Consider the following 15167-nt stretch of genomic DNA (forward strand, 5'->3'; position numbering starts at 1 on the left):
CAGACTGAACCCCAGGCAACCTCGACTGAGATTCCCAGCAGGGGCTTGGAAGAGGAGAGAATATGATGGAGTTCAGGGCTAGAGTGACAGACAAAGAGACAGATGGAAGAAGGCGGAAGAGAGCGAGTGGTGCAGGGAGGGAGAGGGCGTGTGTGAGAACTCCTTCCCCATGCAGAGCCCCTGGATTCTTTTTCCTTTTTTCAGGACGGAGTCTTGATGACCCAGGCTGGAGGGCTGTGGTGTGATCTCACTGCAACCTCTACCTCCCAGGTTCAAGTGATTTCTCCTGCCTCAGCCTCCCAAGTAGCTGGCCTACAGGCATACACCACCACACCCAGCTAATTTTTGTACTTTTAGTAGAGACAGGGTTTCACCATGTTGGCCAGGCTAGTCTCAAACTCCTGACTTTAGGTGATCTACCTGCCTTGGCTTCCCAAAGTGCTAGGATTACAGACATGAGCCGTGCCCAGCTGTGTCCCTGGATTCTGGCCCAGGCTCTAAAGTAGTACATGTCATGATGTCTCAAGTTTGCAATTTATGGTATCTCTCTGGGCCTACTGGGAAATGGGAGGACGATCTATCTATTCCTGCTCTATCTTCTGCCTGAACTCTGGACAGACTCGGAAATGACCAGTGCATTTCCACCAGAGCCTAGAAGGATCCAGAAGCCCCACTGGTCACCCTCGATGATCCTCTATTTTGCATTCTGAAACCAAGAGAGACCAGCAACTGTGAGACCTGCGGCCTGAAGCCACAGAAAACCATGGCCCCTGCAGGCAGAATTCTGTGTGCAATGCCTAGGCCATTTCTGAGTGGTGTCCCATGTGCCCTCTAGGGCTAGTTCCCACCCTCCAAGGCCTCCCTAGGTTTTCTGCCCATGGGGGACCTCCTCCTGCTTTAAACCTCACCAGGATTCCCCTCACCTACATAGCACACCTCCACTGCTTATCCTGAATGCTGAGGCCGTCTATGATCTGGCCCAATGAGTCTGGGCCTGGCTTGCTTACACTGGCCCCCGTCTCCATGGAACCCTCCAATGGTGTGCTGGGTCACTGGGTCACCTGGATGCCCAGCCAGCCTGTCCTTCTTGGCAGCCCCAACTCATCTCTCAAAAACCAGCTTAAATGTCACCTCTTCTGGATGCCTCCCCCAGGCCACCATCAATGACCCCCACATATTTTTCTTAGAACTCCCCTTTATTTTAAAAGAAATGTTTTATTAATAGGTCAGGCATGGTAGCTCATGCCTATAATCCCAGTACTTTGGGAGGCTGAGGTGGGAGGATCACTTGAGCCCAGGAGTTGGAGACCAGCCTGAGCAACATAGTGAGATCCCAGCTCTATCAAAAAGCAAGCAAACAAACAAACAAGACTAGCCAGGTGTGGTGGCGCAAGCCTGTGGTCCCAGCTACTCAGGAGGCTGAAGCAGGTGGATCAACTGAGCCGGAGATGTGAGGCTGCAGTGAGCTGTGACGCCATGATTGTGCTACTGTACTCCACCCTGGGCAACAGAGCAAGATCTTGTCTCAAAAATAGTGGTAATAATAGCAGTAGTAATAATAAAAGCTTTAATTTTTTTTTTAAGATGGAGTTTTGCTCTTGTTGCCCAGGCTGGAGTGCAATGGCATGATCTCAGCTCACTGCAACCGCTGCCTCCTGGGATCAAGCAATTCTCCTGCCTCAGCCTCCAGAGTAGCTGGGACTACAGGCGCATGCCACCACGCCCAGCTAATTTTTGTATTTTTAGTAGAGACGGTGTTTCACCACGGTGACCAGGATGGTCTTGATCTCCTGACCTTGTGATCTGCCCGCCTCAACCTCCCAAAGTCCTAGGATTACAGGCGTGAGCCACCACACCCAGCTAAAAGTGTTTTAACAGATAAAATAGATAATATATGCACTTGGCAAAACTTCAGAAAGTATAGAAGAGTTTGTCATGATGGGAGTCTCCCTATCCCCTGACCCTCCTGCCCTCTGCCACCCCACCTGCCTCTCCAGAGGCAGCCCCCATTAGTACTGCCCCTTCTGCCCCTTCCAAGGCCAGAAGACCCTGAACTCCTCAAGGCAGTGTTAAACTACTGCTGTTATCTTCCCAGGCTGCTGAACCATAAACGTCTAGGGAGGATGAATGGGACACACAGGCATGGGCAGGCCAGTGGTCTGATTTTTCTGGATGGAAATCCACATTGCAGAACTATATAGACTTGTGGAATTATAGAGCTGGCTTAGGGAGCTTGAGGCATGAAGAGATGAGGATGCTGAGACCAGAGATATACAGGGACCAGCCAGATCAGAAGCCAGGACCCCCCACCCTTGTTTGGTAAATGGCATCTGAGATGGAATAATCTAAAATCCTAAATTTTGCTTAGGAGTAGATGGTGGTCCCTTCACTAATGGGAGCTTTCCTCTGCCCTCAGCAATTGCCCCAGAGAGGGGCTAGGGTGAGAATTGTCCTCTCTAGGGGGAAGAATCTCTGCTCTCTTCCCACCTACTAGTGCTCAGGGGCTGCCTGTGGGCTAGACAAAGAGTCCGGGCTGGGAATCAGGGTCTCCAGGGGCAAGTTCTGCCTGGGTCACTGGGAATCCCTGCGACTCTGTGACCTTGGGCAAGTTTTGTGATCTCTTAGAGCCTGGGTTTCCCCACCTGCACGGTAGAGGTAGAGGTGATAACATTCTCCAGACCTCACAAGGCCGTTGCAGGCAACCAATGGTATAGGTGTGCAGAAGCGCTTTAGACGCTCAATCCAGTTGCAGACGCGTGGGACAATTACTATCTAGAGCCCGTGCGCCCTGCCTGCCAGATTCTGCGGCCTCTTCTCCCACCCCCATCCTGGTGGGAATGGCTGGGATAAACAAACCCGGTGCCAGGGAAGAATTACTCAGTGTGACACTTAATTGATGCAAAATACACAAATTCCGTGGCACACCGCAGAATTTACAAGCAGAGGGGCCATCAGGGCGGTGGAGGAAAGGGCGGGGGGGGGGGGAGGGAATTAATCACCGAGGCTCAGGCGTGAAATTAAATTCTGAGGGAAAGAAACCTCTTTCATTACTCCAGAGCAGAAGTAAAATGCTGTGGCGTGTACACGGCGACAGCCCCGGGGGGACCGGGCGCTGCTGGCACTGAAGCAGGGCTGGGGGAGACAGATGGTCCGGCCTGAGAAACTGCTGGGGGTGCACTGGAGCTGGGCTGGCTGGCTGGGGGTCTGAGCTGCCCTGGGGAGGCAGCTGAACAGCACTGCTGTGGTGTTTAGGTGGTTAGGGCCCCGCCAGGAGCATGGCTTCAGCACCTGGCTCTGTCCTTCCTGAGCTGGGGGATCAGATCCCAGTCCCTCACAGACTCTCTGGCCACTGGTTTCCTCTTTTATAACTGCAGATGACAGTGCTCATCCCACTGAGTTGCTGTGGGGACGAAGTGAGTTAATACACCTGAAAGCACTTGGTAAGCTCTAAAAAAGCACTTAGAGGTATAGAATGATTATGATTAGGTTGTACTTTGTGGAGGCGCAGACTGTTCTTGCAACTGCCTCGGCAACTTGGAAAATACAGAAAAATGAAAGTTGTGCTCCTTCCCTATCCTGGAGCCTTGGGATTATAGTAGGAATAACAATGTAGCAACAACAGAACGACAGTCACTGACAATAACAGTAGCAGCTACCGCCTGTCCAGTGCTTCCGCCTGTCAGGCACAAGCTACGCTTTTTATAGGTGTGCTTTATTATTTATTTATATATTTATGTGAGACAGAGTCTCACTTTGTCACCCGGGCTGGAGTGCAGTGGGGCGATCTTGGCTCCCTGCAACCTCTGCCACCTGGGTTCAAGTGATTCTTCGCCTCCGCCTCCCAAGTAGCTGAGATTACAGGTGTGTGCCGTCATGCCCGGCTAATGTTTGTATTTTTAGCGAAGACGGGGTTTTGCCATGCTGGCAAGGCTGGTCTTGAACTCCTAGCCTCAAGTGATCCATCTGCTTCGGCTTCCCAAAGTGCTGGAATTGCAGGCTGGAATCACCACGCCTGGCCTTTCTTTTTTTTTTGGGATGGAGTTTCGCTCTTGTTACCCAGGCTGGAGTGCAATGGCGCGATCTCGGCTCACCGCAACCTCCGCCTCCTGGGTTCAGGCAATTCTCCTGCCTCAGCCTCCTGAGTAGCTGGGATTACAGGCACACGCCACCATGCCCAGCTAATTTTTTGTATTTTTAGTAGAGACGGGGTTTCACCATGTTGACCAGGATGGTCTCGATCTCTAGACCTCGTGATCCACCCGCCTCGGCCTCCCAAAGTGCTGGGATTACAGGCTTGAGCCACCGCGCCCGGCAACGCGTGGCCTTTCTTAACAGGAGATATTCTATTTCATTCTCACCACAACCCAGTGGGATTATGTCTTGTTACTCCCATTTTCCAGATGAGGAAGCTGAGATTTGGAACATTGTTTTATGCCAGGCTGCAAAACTAGTGAGTGTTGAGGCAGAGATGGAAACTTTGGCCTCATAACTTTGGCCTTCATAACTGCCGTCTTAATAACACACCTCGTTATCTCTCCTCACCCCCAGCAACTTTAGCACTGAGTGCTGAAGAGACCACACATGTGCTTTCTGTTCTCATGAACTGACCATTCTCACCTGCAACAAGCCCCAGGCGCTCTCGGGGCCCTGGCCTCTAGAGACTGAAACATCTCAGCTGATACTCGTGCCCTGCCTCTCTCGGGGCACTGATCCCCACCCTCAGTTCTGAGGAGTGGATTGGAAGTGCATTGGGGAGGGGTGGGTGAGCCCGAGGCGGGCTCTGGGCTCCCCAGTGCCACCGCCCCCCCCCAGCCCCGCATTGCTTGCTCTAGTATCAGTTGCATTTTTGCCGAGACAAGCAGCTTGCAGATCGCCTTGTTACATCCCATCACATCAGGGTCCACGTCACTGCACAGGCCCCCTCCCCATAGGCCCCCTCTCTCCCTTCCTTTGTCTCTGTGCATGTCTCTCCATTCTGCTTTTCCCCTGCCCTATGCCATCACTCTCTGTGCTGGGGCCTCCCTCTTCTGTCTGGGTACCATCCCATCTTCATGCCCACTTTTCTATTTGGGCTTTATCTGTGAGTCTCCTCCCCCTCGCCCCTTCTCCTGAAAGCTGGTGGTGAAAGAGGAGGGGCAGAAGGGCTGGCATGGCCTCCAGTTCAATGTCTCTTTTTGAGGGACTCCTGCCTAGTGCTTCCAAAGCTCTTAGAGGTCCAACCAGGAGACTAGAGGATGAAGGGGCCAGATATTCATGGAGGGGAAGGGCGCAGGCCTGCAGGAGGGGGATTTCTGTGCCTTTCCTACAGCACAGAAAAAACATGCAAATGAGATGCAAAACACCATGCAAACAAGTCCCTGTAATTTTGAGGCAAGCCCTTTGGAAACTGGGCTTTGGATTTCAAAGTCAAGCCACAAAGATGGGCAGCATGGAGCAGCCCTGTCCCCTACCCATATGACAGCACAGTTTCCCTTGGCACTGATTAATGCCACAAATATTTACTTGGCACCTACTCTGTGTTAGGCACAGGGCCAGGTGTTGAAGACACAGGGGTGAATCAGCAGCCTGGTTGTTGCCCTCCTAGCTCCTGATCTCCTGGCCTTGCCCCACGTGTGATAGACAAGTGGGAGGGGTCCTGGAGAGAGTCATCTGTGGGTCAGAGCAGAGCTCATCACCAACCACCAAACTCAGGCCACAGCTCTGAGCGCCAGAGGCAGACAGAGTCAGAGCAGCCACCTAGTCTGGTTCCTTTTCTAGAGGCCTGGAGAGGCTGCGTGACTTCATGAGTCTAATCCCAAAAGCCAGGTGTTCTGACCTAGTGTTCATCCCCATTCCAGAAACTCCAGTCTCAAGACAGAGATTTTCAACTCACAACCCACAAACTGTTAGGAGGTTGTGAAATCCATTTGGAGAGTTGTGGCCAGCATTTATAGAAATCAGGAAAAGATAGAATAGAGTAGAAAATTTCAGGCTGGGCACGGTGGCTCATGACTGTAATTCCAGCACTTTGGGAGGCCGAGGTGAGTAGATCACGAGGTCAGGAGTTCGAGACTAGCCTGACCAACATGGTGAAACCCCTGTCTCTACTAAAAATACAAAATTAGCCTGGCGTGGTGGCACATGCCTGTAATCCCAGCTACTCGGGAGGCTGAGACAGGAGAATCATCTGAACCCAGGAGGCAGAGGTTACAGTGAGCCAAGATTGCACCATTGCACTTCAGCCTGGGTGACAGAGCAAGACTCCATCTTAAAAAATAAAAAAAAAAAAAAACCAAACAGAAAGAAAGAACATTTCATAGCACCTTGCCATAAGCGTGGTAGAAAATGCCAGTGCGCATTGTGCAGGCTCCGATAAGAACATCGGTCTTGGCATTACGGTTGAAGATTTTGGAAACCACTGTTCAGAAAGCCTTCCTTGAGGATCTCCTCTCTGTGCCTGTAGCGTGGACGTGGGCATTCAACTGATCCATTCTATGGGGTCCTGTAGCTGGAAGGACCCCGAGGCCAGGGGCCTAGAGTTTGAATTCTGGCTGTGCCTCCCACTGGTTAAACAGCTCTGGCAAGTCACTGGGCTCCCCTAAGATTTGGGGAGCCTGTAAAAATAGGGGGAACCGCACACACCTCACAGGGCTATGACAGTATCTGACAGAAAGCAAATGAGAGCATCCCAGATACACAGGGGGATTCAATAAATACGGGCTTCTGTCCCTCCCGAGAAGCTATAATCACCCCCAGAACAGGAATCCTTCATTCCACTTAGAAATATTTTGTTTATAAATTATGTTCTGCTTGTTTTCAAACATTGCAAGGTGGCCTACCACAAAAGATACATGTGTACTCATTGATAAGATAGAGTCCTCAGGCCGGGCGTGGTGGCTCACGCCTGTAATCCGAGCACCTTGAGAGGCTGAGGTGGGTGGATCACCTGAAGTTAGGAGTTTGAGATCAACCTGGCCAACATGGTGAAACCCTGTCTCTACTAAAAAACATAAAAATCAGGAATGGTGGCACATGCCTGTAATCCCAGCTACTCAGAATGCTGAGGCAGGAGAATCACTTGAACCCGGGAGGCAGAGGTTGCACTGCGCTAAGATCATGCCATTGCACTCCAGCTTGGGCAACAAGAGAGAAACTCCATCTCAAAAAAAAAAAAAAAAAAAAAAAAATTCAAAAACGCTTAGAAGCAAGGAAATGCAAACCGTCCCGCCCCCACAAATCGTCGCTAATAGTTACTATGAGTATCAGATTTTATCTATGAGCTTCCTATCAGGGAAGGCAAAAAAGGAAAAAGAGGGTGGGTCTCATAGTCCTCATTATTTGAAAATGAAAACATAGCAAAGAGGTCTTCCTCGGTGGTTTCGGTACCTGTTTTCTTTAATCTCTTTCTCTGATTTCCCTGAGTACACAGGGAGCTCCTTCATCTGTGGTGGGACATGTTCCAGTTCCAGGGATGGCCTGCTGTCCTCCCTCCCCAGCCGGCCCCATTCTGCCCAGGCCCTCTCCCCTACCTGTCACGGAGAGGCGTGCCCCATTGCTCTGCCGGGTCTCCCCACTGTACTTGTGCTTGGTGATGCAACGATAGGTAGAGAGGGCGTCCTCCTTCTGTACGTCAGATATGTACAGCCCGCCATGGTAGGTAATAAAAAACCTGTTTTCTGGAGACACAATAAGGACATAGTTCATTACTCTACTGTCTGGTGCAGCCTCAGAGGCAGGGTAGCGTCTCTGATAAATAAGGATTTTCACACACAAACAAGATGACAAACAGAAATTACAGTAATTGTTCCTTTCAGTACAGATGCTCCAGAGTTTAACAGAAAGAAGTTGGGCTTTAGAGTCAGACTGAGATCGGTGTCCTGATCCAGCTTTTCTACTTATGAGCTGTGTGACCTTGGGAAAGTTACTTAACCACTCTGAGCCTTATCTGTATAACAGCTGACTAAATAGCTCTGGCAAGTCTCTGGGCTTCCAGGGAAGCCAGTACAAATAACAGTGTGTATATACAGATTTATAAAATGGGGCCAGGTGCAGTGGATCGCATCTGTAATCCCAATGCTTTGGGAGGCTGAGGCAGGAGGACCACTTGAGTCCAGGAGTTTAAGACTAGCCTGGGCAATATAGTGAGACACTGTCTCTACAAAAAAAAATTAAACAAGTAGCTGGCATTGGTAGCACACGCCTGTAGTCCCAGATACTCAGGAGGCCAAGGCAGGATTGCTTGAGCCCAAAAGGTCAAGGCTTCAGTGAGCCGTGATCACGCCACCGTATTTCAGCGTGGGTGACAGAGTGAGACTCTTGTCTCTAAAAAAAGTAAAAACAAAAAGAAGTTATTCTTTGTGGCTGGTGCAGAATAAGCAGTCACTAAGTGAATATTAGTTCTCATCTTTCCTACCTCTTTGAAAGAGTTTGCAAAGCTCATTCATATTCCTTGCTCTTTGGCTTTTACCACTGTTTGAGGAGCTAACTTCATTTTGCAAAGAAGGCAACTGAGGCTTGTAGTAAAGTGACTGGCCCAGGTAACACGCCAGGAAGTGGGCTGGAACTTCTGACTCCCAGTCCTTCCTCTGCATGGAGCTAAACATAAGCCTCAATCCTCTTCTCTCAATTTAAATCATTTAATCACTCAACAATTATTGAAGCAAAGCTATACCAGCATGGGGACAAGGAGGGGCAGAGACACAAGATACACAATAATCATTCAAACAGTTCTCGAACACCCATTGTGTGCAAGGCAGAGAAGGGGACAGGCACTATGCTCTCTGCCTCCTGCCACTGCTATAACCATCTCCTCCCCGATTGTCGGGACCTGGCAGGGGAGCAGGAGGCACAGGCGGCAGTGTGCCCACTTTGCAGACTGTGACACAAGACCCCCTCCCATCCCAGAGGGCAAGGGAATTTCCTTGTCTAAGGTCCTGAGGCTCACCTTGACCTTGAGCCGATAAAGGCTGATTTAAAGGAGAAAACTGGACTTGAGGGTTGGGGAAGGGTTTGCACTGGACTGCCTAAGCTCGTGGCTGTGTCTTCCCACTGAGGCCAGACTGAGATGGAGAAGCAAACTCTGGGGTCCTCTGCCTCTGCTTTGGGGGTTTCCCAGGCAGACCTGGAGGGTCCGGGCTGCCATTTCCATTGAGAAAGGGCCTTGGGATCAGGACAGTGATAGTGATTTCAGAGCCGCAGGGGAGAGGGTCATGCTGAGCCCATGGGAACGATCTGATAGCACCACGTGTCAGGCCGGCAGATGGAAACATTTTGGGCAGCCCCATGCCCTTCTAACCCTATGATTTAGAGGTCTGCTTCCTTGTACCTGGGGGCTGACCTCCCTCTGCCAAGACGAGAGCTCTGCTCCTGTGAAGAATATTCTGTGGTATTCCACCCACCCCCTCCACCATCCCAAGCACAAGTCCAAGATTCTCAGCACCCAGGGGTGGAGACCTCACCGAAGGACACCTCTGACACTGGAGGCTGTAGAACTGCAGGGCTGAAAAGCTGAGTGTGTGACGCTATCGTTCACCAACATTCTCCAGCCTTCATCTGAATATCTCTGGGGCTGGGGAGCTCCCTCCCTCCCTTTGCAGCCCATTGCAAAGATGATTTTTGGAGCAGTCTTCCTTGGTGACCACTGATCTCCTTGGCACTCCCTCCCTGGGTCCTGCTTTGACTCACTGGTACCCCGCAGAACTAGCCGAAACCCATGTTCCTGATATACTCCCTCGCATGCTGGAAGGCAGCTGTGATGCCCTTTGAATTTTCTTTAGGCTTAACAGGCTTAGGATTTTATTTTCATTTTATTTATTTTTGAGACAGGGTACTACTCTGTTACCCAGCCTGAGTGCAGTGGTGTGATCACAGCTCGTCGCAGCTTGACATCCTGGGCTCAAGCGATCCTCCCACCTCAGCCTCCCTAGTAACTGGGACCCCAGGCAGGCACACCATGCCTGGCTAATAAAAATTTTTTTTTTGTAGAGATGAGGTCTCACTATGTTGCCCAGGTTGGTCTCAAACTCCTGGATGCAAGGGATCCTTCTGCCTCGGCTCTCCAAAGTGCTGGGATAATGGGGATTTTATGTTTTAATAATTATTTGTTTAATATAGTTTCAAATAACTTCATCAGTCTGGTCTCGCTTCTGAGTGAACTTTGGTTTATCTACAATTCCAATTACCCCTCTTTCCTCCCTTCCTCCCTCTCACACATCTCTGTGTAGGACTGGACCTGCCACATGCCAGACACTGTGCCCTACTTTGTGGGCTCCTAAGATCAGACTTAGCCCATCAGGGTAGAGCAGAACAAGACTACCAATGCCCAGCGCCAGGCTGCATCCCCTTGTCACGGAGATGGGGTGGGAGGAGGGAGGCACTCCCATTATACTACTCTCCTTGCCGTCAACTAAAGACCCTGGCCCTGTCTCTGTCCGCCTCGGCTACGCCACTTTTCCTCTCTCTGTCCTTGGTCAGTGGTTATATGGGCCAGAGCCTGGGACTTCCCACTGATCCTTGTTGAGCTACGTCTTGTTGGGGATCCTGCCAGATGAGCACTCGGCCATCTGGCAGCCTGCCCATCTTCTGGAACCTGGAGTTTGTGGACACCCTGCTCTGCCCCGCTCCAGCACACAGACCACAGACGCGCAGACCCCTCGACTAGGCAGACCCCCGCTCAGGGCAGTGGCTGAGGATGAGAAGGAAGGTGGAGGGCGTCAAGCTCTGCCGGTGGCTGTCAGAGAGGAAGCGGGTAAGCGCAGAGAAAGCCGACTCCCCAATGGACTCTGCATGTGCCATTTTGTCTCCATGTTGTGACATCCCAAAGTCAAATGCGGAAGCTCTCCTGTAATTTATTATGTAACTGGGACTGGAATGAGAACTACTGGAGGGTGTTGCTGCCAATCAGAAGTACCAGTGTCGGGAGGTGGTGGTGGCGGTGCTGGTGGTGGTGGTGGTGGGGTGAGGAAAAACAGGAAAGACACAGAAATCATCGTTCACAGATGACAGGTGCTCCAGCCCTGGACAGCTAGGACCCTGTGATCTTGTATCTCCCACCACTTCAAGACAAACAGAGCACTTGGCCCTACGAGGATTTTAAAGCAGGGGTGGGGGGTGGAGGGTGGGGGGCTGATGCTGCCTTGATGGTGGTGGGGAGCTGGGGTTTCTATAGCAACAAGCAGCTGCTGCATCTGATGTTTCACATCCTTCATTGTCCTCATTTTCCCCTCTCCCCCTCCTTCTTGTGCATATTTAATTGCAGTAACATTTTCAGACACAGTGTTTTGCTCCTCTTGAAACAAAGGCAGGCTGCAGCCAGGGGGATGCACAGCTCGAGAGGGGAAGGAGAAATCAGGGGTGTGATGTTGGTCCCCTCGGGGGGGCCTTGTGCAACAGCAGTTCTGTATGTTAGATGAGCAGCGGATGGTGGGCCCTGCTGGGGAAGGAAGGAGCAAGAGGCCTGTGGAGTGAGCCTCGTTCGGTGTGGAGAGCGGAGGGAGACTCAGCCCGCTGTTGGGGGTTGCAGACAGGCTGGGGCTGGACAACATGGCTGGCCTCCCGAGATGGCAGCCCATGCTCTGTGCCCAGATGTGACCAGCCACCCCTGGGAAGGGAGTGGAGTAGCTGGCCCACATCCTTGGCTTCCCGGCTTTGAGGCAGGCTGGGTCCCACTGGAGAAGGAGAAAATGGCAGCCAGTACCTCCGGGTCCAGCACAATTCCTGAAGCCACTTGGAAGTGGGGGAGGTGGGACCATTTTGGGTTGACACCATAATTTGGGCTTGCTAAGGGCATTTAGTGGTTAGGGGCCAAGGGAGCTTGAGTAACAAAGAACTGTTCCACCCCAAATGCTGACAGTGTCCCTGTGGGTTTAGGCTGGAGGGTGCCATTCTTTCAGGCTCTAAGACCAAGACACAGAGCTATGCTTAAATGCTGATGGTGCCCTTGACATTGCTTGATCGACATATTTCAAAGGCTGTGGTGTCATCTGTCTATATGCTCATGTGTAGGGGAGTGGTTGGTTTCTGCTTTTCTTCTTTTTCTTATCACCACAAAGACCCTGACCTATTTTGACATTCCCTTTGCTCTGTGATCTGGAGCAGGACTCTATTTTTTTTAAAGCTAAATATTTATTGGGTGGCAATTACAAGTTAGGCCAGTGGCTTTATGTACATTATCTCATTTAATCCCCACAACCTTTTGAAATGGAAACTATTACTATTATCAACTGAAGCAGAGAGAAGTTATGTAATCCATCCAAGGTCACAGCTAGAAGGTGGTAGAGCCTGGATCATTGGTCTACTTCCTATGCTCTTCCAAGCTCTATGCTGGACTGAGTCTCCTGGAATGACGGCACCACTCATAGGGACATATGGTCAGCCAGCCTCTGCCTGGTCGCTTCTGTCAGTGAGGTCCTCACCGCCTCCCGGAGGAGCACTCACCCACCTAGCTCAGTTTGGCTGTCCGTCGCGTCTCTCTGGAGTGTCTCCAGGTCCCAGGTCCTGGTCTGGGCACCATGGAGAAATACTGAACTTGGTCTCTCCCTTCTGAAATTCCACAGTTAGAAGACAATGTCCTTCCATCATGGAAAGCGTGGCCGTCAGTGCTGGGGCACTGGGGAAGGCTGTGGAAGGTCTCGTGGAAGCTACTAGCGAGAGGAGGTATACAAAGAGGGGTCGGGCGGCCAGGGGACGGGGGGCAAGCCCAGGGCGGGGATGTCGGAGGCCAGGTTGGAGTCCAGGCTCTGTCACTCATGTTGGGGTGTATACTGGTTTAAACGGTGTCCCCCCCACCGAATTAATGCCCCCTAGGATCTGTGAATGTGACCTGACTGGAAATACGGTCTTTGCAAATGTAATCAAGTTTAAGATGGGGTCCCTCCTCGGTTAGATTGAGCCCTGAGTTCAAATATGAGTAGTGTTCTTTTAAGAAGAGGGTGATCTGGACACAGACACGCACCCATGGAGAGTGCCATGCAGAGGTGGAAGCAGAGGCAGGAGGACGCAGGGATTGCCAGCAGCCACCAGAAGCTAGGAGAGGCCAGGAAGGACCCTCCCTGTAGAGAGACACTGTAGAGAGACACTGGCCCTGCCGGCACCTCTGTCTTGGACTTCCAGTCTCCAGAATTGAGACAGTCAGTCTCTGTTGTTTAAAGCCACCCAGTTTGCAGTGATCTGTCATGGCAGCTCTAGGCAGCTCACCCAGGGTGCCTTTAGGGAGGTCCAGTCTTCTCTCAGATCCTCAGTTTCCCATCCATAAAAAGAGGGGAAGTTGGATTCGGTGAGCATTTTCAACCATGTTTGTACATTAGAATCACCTAAGGAGCTTTTCAAATGAAACTCTGAATCTCCGAGGGGTGGTAGTCTGGGAATGGATATCTTTAATGAGTTGGTAGGGAGTGTCTAATGTGCAGGGCAGAGAACCCCTGGATGCGATCAACTTGCAAAGACCCTTCACATGCATTGACAATTTGATGTTTCCATGATCTCACTATACCACTGCAAGTCCTGTTTCTTCAGGAAAATGGAGAAAAGAAATAGAACTGATGTCACAGGGTTGTTGGGAGAATTAAGTTAAATACTGCATATAAAAGTCCCTGGTACATGGGTGGCTGGTTCAATGTCATCTCAGGAAGATGAAGGGCTGGAGTAGCTGAGGGTGGGGCTGCCCCTGTCCTCAGCTCCTCCTGAGGTCAGGCCTCCTTCAGGTAGACTCCCTCCTTCCTCCTCGGGAGCTGGGTTGGAGAGTAGAGAGCTTGGAGATGAAGAAGCCCCTCCTTGGCAATTCTGAGGCCCTGCACACAGGTGCTAAGTGAGCTGACAGCATCTTTTCTGTCTTTTTCTAAAAGGTCAGAGAGCTGAGCTTTGGAGACTCCCCAGAGCTGCAGGAGCCACGGAGAGATAATTGATAGAAACCTCTGGGCTTCTGGCAGCCCTAGTGGGATGGACAGAGAGAAGCCACCCTCCGCAAAGGTGGGGCCTTGGCTGCTCTGCTCTCAGGGAGGGGTGGGGGTGAGTGTGGTGGGAGAGGGTGACAGACTGGGGAGCAGGGGAAAGCTGAGGGTTTAGGGGAGCATATGAACTGGACAGATCCCACTGCAGCCTCTAGAGCAGGCATCCCCAAACTTTTTACACAGGGGGCCAGTTCACTGTCCCTCAGACTGTTGGAGGGCCGCCACATGCTGTGCTCCTCTCACTGACCACCAATGAAAGAGGTGCCCCTTCCTGAAGTGCGGCGGGGGGCCGGATAAACAGCCTCAGGGGGCCGCATGCGGCCCGCGCCGTAGTTTGGGGACCCCTGCTCTAGAGCAAAGGAAGGGAAAGGACTGAATGAGGCAGGGGCCGGCAGCCTCCTGACTGGCCACCGTGCGCCCACCCCTGCCCCCAGCATGCAGCCAGAGCAATGCTTTCAACCCAAGCCAGATCATGCGGCTCGTCTGCTCAAAATCCTCCATTGCATTCCCATTTCAATCTGGTCATGAAACAGGCACTCAATACATGTTTCCGGAGTGAATGCGTGAATGAAACTTGCCAAAACTCCACGGTAGTTTTGTGCCCATTTTATTCACAAGGAAACTGCAACTCAGAAAAGTCTGATCCCAGCTGGAAATTTATCTTCTTCAGGAAGCCTTCCCAGATTAAACCCACTCCCATTTCTGCATGTTTCTGTACCTGGCAAACCTCTTGTCACTGCTAATCACTATTTCTACTACATCCAATTAGACCTTTAAGACTAAAGGTCTAGGCCAGGCATGGTGGCTCACCCCTGTAATCCCAGAACTTTGAGAGGCTGAGGTGGATGGATCACCAGCAGTCAGGAGTTTGAGACCAGCATGGCCAATGTGGTGAAACCTCGTTTCTACGAAAAATGCAAAAATTAGCTGGGTGTAGTGGTGGGCACCTGTAATCCTAGCTACTCAGGAGGCTGAGGCAGGAGAATTGCTTGAACCCAGGAGGCAGAGGTTGCAGTGAGCCGAGATTGCACCACTATACTCCAGCCTGGGCAACAGAGTGAGACTCCATCTCAAAAAAAAAAAAAAAAAAAAAAAAAAAAAAAGAGAATAAAGAATAAAGATCTAATTAACAGTGGCAAGGTTCACCAGATGCTCACAAAAATGAGCATTTAAAAGTCAAGATTGAATAGTATGATGGTTCCCCCCCAAAATAAAAAACAGAATTACTATAGGATCCAGGGA

General features: G+C 51.1%; 1 protein-coding gene across 1 annotated transcript in view; it reads right to left on the reverse strand.

Annotated features, from left to right (window-relative positions):
• DSCAML1 (DS cell adhesion molecule like 1) overlaps positions 1–15167 on the reverse strand; it is a 362988-nt gene that overhangs the window by 99756 nt on the left and 248065 nt on the right. Inside the window, exon 4 of the mRNA XM_039470605.2 lies at positions 7509–7655. Coding sequence (XP_039326539.2) covers positions 7509–7655 — 147 coding nt within the window. The remainder of the gene's footprint in view (positions 1–7508; positions 7656–15167) is intronic.

The sequence above is a fragment of the Saimiri boliviensis genome, chromosome 6 (assembly GCF_048565385.1).
Source record: "Saimiri boliviensis isolate mSaiBol1 chromosome 6, mSaiBol1.pri, whole genome shotgun sequence".
NCBI lineage: Eukaryota > Metazoa > Chordata > Mammalia > Primates > Cebidae > Saimiri > Saimiri boliviensis.